General features: G+C 34.7%; 3 protein-coding genes across 4 annotated transcripts in view; all 3 read left to right on the top strand.

Annotated features, from left to right (window-relative positions):
* The window catches only part of TAF1B (TATA box-binding protein-associated factor RNA polymerase I subunit B), a 7,831-nt gene extending 2,694 nt beyond the window's left edge, over nucleotides 1-5,137 (top strand). Inside the window, exons 7-10 of the mRNA XM_018519149.1 lie at nucleotides 50-279; nucleotides 353-542; nucleotides 3,390-3,830; nucleotides 3,916-5,137. Coding sequence (XP_018374651.1) covers nucleotides 50-279; nucleotides 353-542; nucleotides 3,390-3,830; nucleotides 3,916-5,089 — 2,035 coding nt within the window. The 3' untranslated portion in view covers nucleotides 5,090-5,137. The remainder of the gene's footprint in view (nucleotides 1-49; nucleotides 280-352; nucleotides 543-3,389; nucleotides 3,831-3,915) is intronic.
* Nucleotides 2,241-2,704, top strand: LOC108768646 (probable isoaspartyl peptidase/L-asparaginase 2). The gene is made up of 2 exons (XM_018519156.1): nucleotides 2,241-2,303; nucleotides 2,391-2,704. Exon 2 carries the CDS (start codon nucleotides 2,402-2,404, stop codon nucleotides 2,702-2,704), a length of 303 nt encoding a protein of 100 aa, XP_018374658.1. The 5' UTR covers nucleotides 2,241-2,303; nucleotides 2,391-2,401.
* A 1,160-nt stretch (nucleotides 5,138-6,297) lies between the features above and the next one.
* Nucleotides 6,298-7,248, top strand: part of tws (protein phosphatase 2 regulatory subunit tws) — a 31,566-nt gene continuing 30,615 nt past the window's right edge. The window contains exon 1 of one of the 2 annotated variants that reach the window (XM_018519154.1): nucleotides 6,298-6,925. The gene's annotated coding sequence lies outside the window, so the exon portion shown is untranslated. The remainder of the gene's footprint in view (nucleotides 6,926-7,248) is intronic. The other variant, XM_018519151.1, reaches the window with a different exon arrangement.

Here is a 7,248-nt window from a genome sequence, read left to right as displayed (position 1 = left end):
TATATATATATATATCGTGTGCTTTTTTCACATGTATAAATTTTTGCAGGTGTGGGAGGGAAGGACGTTTATCTTATTACAAATTAGATCACTTGATACCTCCTGAAGTACCTTTAACAAAAACCAATATGAATTTCTTATCACGAGCTACGGACGTAACACACAAGGGTATGAGAAAAGTTATTGGACAAATGGCAAAATTTCTTGGAGTCACGAAAATAGTTTGTCCAGATCTTTATTCCCTTGTTAACCGATATTGTATTGAATTAGCTCTACCAAGTATGAACCGTATAAATTAAAAAATCTTTATTGTTCGTACATATACAAGTACATTTCATTATGATATTTGCAGAAGGTATATCATTGTATGCTGAAAGATTAATAAGTTTATCTTCTCCGAAAATGACGTTTGATAAAATATCCTGTATCCCTAATTATGAAGGTCGTGCTATGGCGTTTATTATTGTAATACTGAAAACGTTATTGAGTTTGGATGGTATTACAGAAAATGAAATCAGTAATGTTGCTGAAAACATTAATAGGTATGTAAAAAAATTTTTTAGTATAATGGAATATACATATATTGGAATGTGCGTGTTCGGCACAAGGTGCAATACTTAACACTGCAAATGCTTCAAGCATTCTTAGACTGATCAATTCGTAAAATTCTTTCTTTTTTTATTAGTCAGCGAAGCATTTGCAGCGTTAAATGGATCGCACACATATTCATACATAATAAATTATGCTCATGTTGCTTGCTTATACAATAGATATAAAGGGTGAGTTCCATTATCATGTATCGTTAGATTTGGACGGATTCCACCAAAACTATAGGATCCAGCAAGAAGGTTATGAATCAGTCTCACCCATCGACATCTAGAATGGACCGCTGATGGCAATGGTGGGGGTAGAAAGACGATTAGAGTGAGAGGCAGGAATAATAAGATCGTTCGTTCTCTGTTGGATTAACAACAACCAATCAGGCTTCAGTAAACAGAGAAAGAACGATCTTATTATTCCTGCCTCTCACTCTAATCGTCTTTCTACCCCCACCATTGCCATCAGCGGTCCATTCTAGATGTCGATGGTCTCACCAACTTTAATTAACCTAATCGATCGATTGAGATTCAACTGTGATTGGTCCATTCTGCTGAACAGCAAATGCAATTGGTCAGTTTCAGTGTAACAATCGGTCGATTAAGTTAATCAGAGTTGATGAAACCAGCCCTAAAGGATCAATAGGCGCATTCAGTAGATTTAACAGTTGAATGAGCGCTCGCTGCTATTGATGTATTCTTTTAAATCTAAAATTCTGATTGGATGAGCTAAAAGAATACACCAATAACAGCGAACGCTCACTCAACTGTTGACTGTTGAGTCCGCTGAACGCAGCCAATGATCGCGTTCAGCAGAGGAAATTAATCAGTTAGCGCTTAGTGATTGTTTAATATGATTGGTTCTTGCCTTTAGTTCTTGGCTGGATTTAAATGTAGGAACCAATCATATTTAAGAGTTACTAAACGTTAATTGATTAATTTTCTTTGCTGAACGCAATCATTTATACATGCTGTAAACTGTTAACTTATGACGTAAACTATATAAGAAATTGACCAATCACAGTCTAATATGAAGAAAATGAAGTCGATTGCTCTCTTTACATTCGGCTGTGAATGAGTTCTTATAGCTTATGACAAGTTAATAGTTTACGACATATATATAAGTGATGTTTAAGGCAAGTAAAGGAAATGAGGATTTGTGATCTTAAAATTTTTACAGCGCTTTATAATCCTTATTGATTATCCAAGAAAGTGATATAATTTTCATGGAAATGTTAAAATAACAGAACCTCTAAATTTGATATAGCGTTGTTGTCACACTGAATACTCATGCGCGAAAAGTGACTCGCTTGACAATATATTACACATACAAATAATTGGTTATATTTATCTGTCAAATAATCTATCAAATTATCTGTATTAAATTAATAGAAATAGTATATTGGCTTGATGCGAAAATTAGTCTTCTACGAATTTGATATTCAAATATATATAATTATTTGAATATAATGCAGCGTCAGTGCGAAAATTTTAATACTCCATGTATACTTGTACATGGTGATGTTGGAAATTTTCATGATACGATAATTATTGAAAAAACAGTGAGTTGTAAAAATGCAGCATCCATTGGATATCAAAGTTTGTTAGATGGTGCAAATTCTGTACAAGCTGTAGAAATTGCATTATGGTGGTTAGAATGCGATGAATTCTTTAATTGTGGTTATGGATCGGTTTTAAATAATATAGGTATATAATAAAAATAATACAAAAATAGTAATTGCGTTAAAATACATATAATAAAAAATTATTAGCATATCATGTTGCATAAAATAGGAGAGGTACAAATGGATGCGAGCATAGTAGATGGTTTCAAATCAGAATGTGGATCTGTAGCTGCAATATCAGACATAGAGCATCCAATATCTCTTGCCAGATATGTTTTGGCTAATTTTCCCAACTCTATCGTAGTAGGGGAAGGTGCAAGAAAATTAACAAGATATGCAAAATTAAACTGGCTATCAAAAGGAAATATGACAGCACCTATGGCACACTTAGCTTACAATAAATCGCGAGAAATAGGCAGTTCTGATATTAATTTGGATACCGAAGATCACCAGTTATTGAATGTATTAGGAAGTAAATTGTAGATACGATATTTCAGAAAATATTGTTTTTATGTTTCTTCTACTCTTATAAGGAAAATATTGCCGATATACGCATGATTTTGATACAATTTTTATCTATAGATAGCGGGAGCACCATTGGTTGTATAGCTTATGACGGATATGCTATTGCTGCAGGTGTTACAAGTGGTGGTTTAAACAAAAAATTAATGGGTAGCGTGGGCGACTCCTCTGTGTTAGGTTGCAGCACATATGCTGATCAAAATGTAGGATGTTCTCTAACAGGTCATGGAGAATCTATTATGAAACATGGTTTATCAAGAATTATTGTGGGTGATATTGAAGAAGGATGCTCTCTACGGAAAGCTTTGAAGAAAAATCTAGATTATATGTCAACTAGATATAATCAAACTTTTGGGGGTGTTGTATTTGAGAAATCTGGGGAATGGGACATATATTTTACCTCGCATAAAATGCCATACGCTGTAATTATAAATGACTGTGTGACTTTCGGCGCAGCTTTAGATGAAAAAAATGTAGAAAAATATTTTGAATGTCGGAAACGTCTTCCATGCAATTGCAGCTATTCTTTTGTAAATAATATTACATTGCAATGTCTCTCGATTTTCTTGTATAATTTTTTACATTATTATTATGTATATTTTATCATTCCTTCTTTATTGATGTAACATATCTTTTCTTTTTTCAGTGCAATTAATGACGAAGGTATCTGTGATACAAAACTATTCAGTTTTCGGGAGTGGCAGAAATATATCGTATGTAGAAGAACAATCTTAATTAATGCGCACTGTCCTACCAAGTTAAAATACAATCCAAACGTACCAGATGTTAATAGTTTATATATTAAATTTTTGGAGTCTATTGATTCTAAAATAGACAGAGAGGAACCTGAGATAGTTATACGTAAGCATTTGATACCAAAAGAACTTGTTTACGCAATGAAACAGTGCATTACCAATGCAAGTTATATTGCTCCGCCATTGAATGAGGTAAACCATTTTTCTCCAACATTAACGCCAAATCATTCGTATCTTCAACAATTATTGGAGCATCCACTATACGATCTTCCGGGTATGCTCCGAAATGACTTTTTGTTTACAAAAATTGGATACTTGAGAAAATCAAAATTGTAAGTAATATTGTGAGATTTACAACATACCTGTCGTAAAAATTATATGAGATGAGTAATCGATTATCTTTTTTTATCATTTTAGTATCGACAAATTGATTTCGCATTACGATATTCAAATAGATTCTATTGATTCGAATTTACATTTCATTGAAAAAATAGTACCAGTTTTCGAGCAAACAAAAATCGCCAGTATAAAAGATTTGAAAGGTGAAATTACGATAGAAGATTTTATGGAAAATGATAAGAAATGTGTCGAGAGAAAAGAAGATTTTATTGATTATCTACTTAAGGAGATACCCTGTCAATTTAAAATTGATGTAAAAAGGAAGCAATATTATGATGATACAATCATACATATGAAAGCGCCTCTGTTAGCATCCGCATTAACTAATGAATTTATATTTCATGAAATTCTTCCAGATGGTAAATTATCAATCCCAGGTAGATGTCTAGATGGTGACGAAAGTCAGGATGATAATGAAAGTAAGGATGATGATGCATGTCTACAAAATATCGTTTCTCAACAAACGGTTCTATCATTATCCAAGTTTTGTAAAGCATACAATATAAATCTCTCAAGTACAGAAAAAAAAGCTATATTGATAAATTCAAGCCAACCGAAGAAACAAAAGCGCAAACTTGTGCGAAATTCGTTTGGTAAATTTGCTAAACAAACCGATACTTCTCTCAATATAGAAAAAAAGAGTCCAAATAAAGATGATAATTATATGGAACAAACTGAAATTATTTCAACAGATATTTCTGGAATTGAAAATATATTACCAGAGGTGTCCGATATATTAAACTTGAGTGCCAATGCATCTATTTTTGATAATTTTATCAAACTTGAAAATGAATATGGCATGAATGATCAATCCGAGAAAGAGACTCGTAATAAAATCAAACTTGAATCGATTATCGATGAATCTATTATGAATAAAAGATTAAATAGTAATATTCTTAGATTGTTTAAACCGTTTAAAGATTATTGGATGTATCACTGTAATTTTAGCCGTGTAAAGTCAAAAAATTTTGAAATACTTGAGAAAATGCTGCCAAGGAGTTTTCGATGGTTACTGAATGAATGCGCGAGCAACATTGAAATGTCGACAGAAGACCTATATGAGGAAGTGTGCCTCGTCGAAGCTTATTATGCATATGTCTCGGAGGAATCCAAGATTTATTCGTGTCCAACAAATAAAAGTGAAAATTGCAACAATCAAGCATATATCAATGCAGTTTTAAAGAAATGGTAAAGCTAAATAATATTTTGTTACATACATCAAATATTTAACTGTATAATACGATTTGGAACTTGTGATATCGCAATTGTGTTGATATCAAATTTTTTACTCGTAGTGCTAATTTTTTTTACATATTTTGATATATACAACATTAAATTTGTTATATGTAAAACATGTTGTAAATAAAAAAAGCGATTTATTTTCTTTTCTCTTAATTCGATAAATGAAATCTCTTTTAATTAATTCTGAAATTTTTTATGGTTACTATATTTTTAATTCAGACCTAAAAATTTTAATGGAAAATATTAGATACGTTTACTTGTCTCATTCTGAATGTATCAAAATATTAATTGTAATTCTATATATATTAATATTTTTTCTCTCTTCCCTACGTTTTCTTTTTTCCTGTCACTGTTTCTTTCAATAAATTTTATAGAAAGATATGCAAAAAAATAATTAATGTATATTTTTAATAAGAAAAAAAAATTTTATTAATAAAGTACGTATAAGTGTGTAACTCGTGTGTGTGCGCGTGCATGTGTATAACTTTATAAAAAGTATGTGAAAGAATCCATAGTTTCAAAGTTAAATACATCATAATTCCCATAATAAAATAATTACTTTATATATAAAAATTCAAAAATACATCACTACCGACCTTAATTGTAATTAGTATTACAATGTAATACTTATATACGAATATTGATTCATATTTTTATATGAATCGGTTCTTCATGAAATACACAAGATATACATATTACACAATAAAAGATATAAAGTTGAATATTTCAACTTCAATTTGGAATAAATTTTAAATTGTACATTCATGCGATTTCTGGTTTTAAATAAAATTGTACTTCTACCCCGAATTATGTAAAAAAATTGTTTCTACATAAGTGTACCGTCTATCGTATTTATTTCTATGCAATTCGATGCGCTCTAGTATTATAGAAAAAAAAATACAATATCATAGACTCGCGCAGTTGTTCGAACACAACTGTTGCACTTGATAGTTGATTCCGAGGATTTTCTCGGGCTTTACTTGGACTGCCGCACTCGACGCTGACATCGTGTATAATCGTGTCAATTCGTGGGGGCGATGCGATGCAACTCAAGGCGACTAACGAGGGCGAGATTCGACACGATGCGGTCTGATGCGGTCGAGACGAGACTGTGAGACTTGAGAGTCGAGACAACACGACGAGACGCGACGCTATCGGCGATGTATCACGATGTATGTAACTCGGCTCGGTTCGGTTCGGCGTGCTCGAGCGCCTCGAGCTCGTAAGCTCGAACAAGCTCGAACGGCGCGATCGGCGGTGGCCGGTGCCGCCGGTGGTGCGAACTGCGAGTATTCACTTGAGCCTTCAGTAGTAAACACCGATCGGTGTAGGATAGAACGGTACAGAACGGTGTTGAATGATATTGCCGCGTTACCACGGTGTTTGGCGGCCCGGCGTGTTGCGCACAAAAAGGAACGCGGGTGCGCGTGCTGCACAGTGTTGCACGCAACGTTTCCTAAAAACAAAGAAAAAAAAGAAAAACATCTGTGATCGCGTTGAGGTCGCGCGCGGTCAAAAGATCAGAGGGGATTTGTACTTCGGAGACGGACCTCTGCATCACGGTGACGGAGCGGACCGCGGACGGAGTCATCGACACCGCGTGTTATTGGACGTATATAGCTTCCAACGCGGAATCGTCGTCCTGACGTCCTGACGTCCTGACGCGTGCGTGCTGAGGGAGAAGAACTACCTGTGCATACGACGAGTACGACGACGCAGTCGACTACGAGCGATCGCACTCGTGATCCGCCACCGCTGCCGCCGGTAGGATCCGTTATCCTTACGGGTGAGTTCCCTCAATAAACTCTCTACTCTCAGAATTATTACCGCGGATTCGTGCGGGTTAGCGGCGACGATGGTGACAGCGACCCAGCCGCGTTTAACCCAGATATGCAGCTGGGAAGGCCGCAGCCAGAGGCATCCTTCCTCTTTAGTCACCCAACACGCTTCTTTTACAATTGTTTTACGTTACGAAGGTACGTAATGTTTTCCCGCCAATCGTAAACTGTACTAACGGGTAATGCAAATTATGACTTAATGTTCATTTATTTTTTACAGGACATGAATTATCAGATCGTGTCTCCCCTCCCCTTCCCCTCCCCCTCCCCC

The sequence above is a fragment of the Trachymyrmex cornetzi genome, unplaced genomic scaffold (genome assembly GCF_001594075.2).
Source record: "Trachymyrmex cornetzi isolate Tcor2-1 unplaced genomic scaffold, Tcor1.1 scaffold816, whole genome shotgun sequence".
Classification (NCBI taxonomy): Eukaryota; Metazoa; Arthropoda; class Insecta; order Hymenoptera; family Formicidae; genus Trachymyrmex; species Trachymyrmex cornetzi.
Note: the sequence above shows the minus strand (reverse complement) of the source record. Positions and strands in the feature narration are given on the sequence as shown.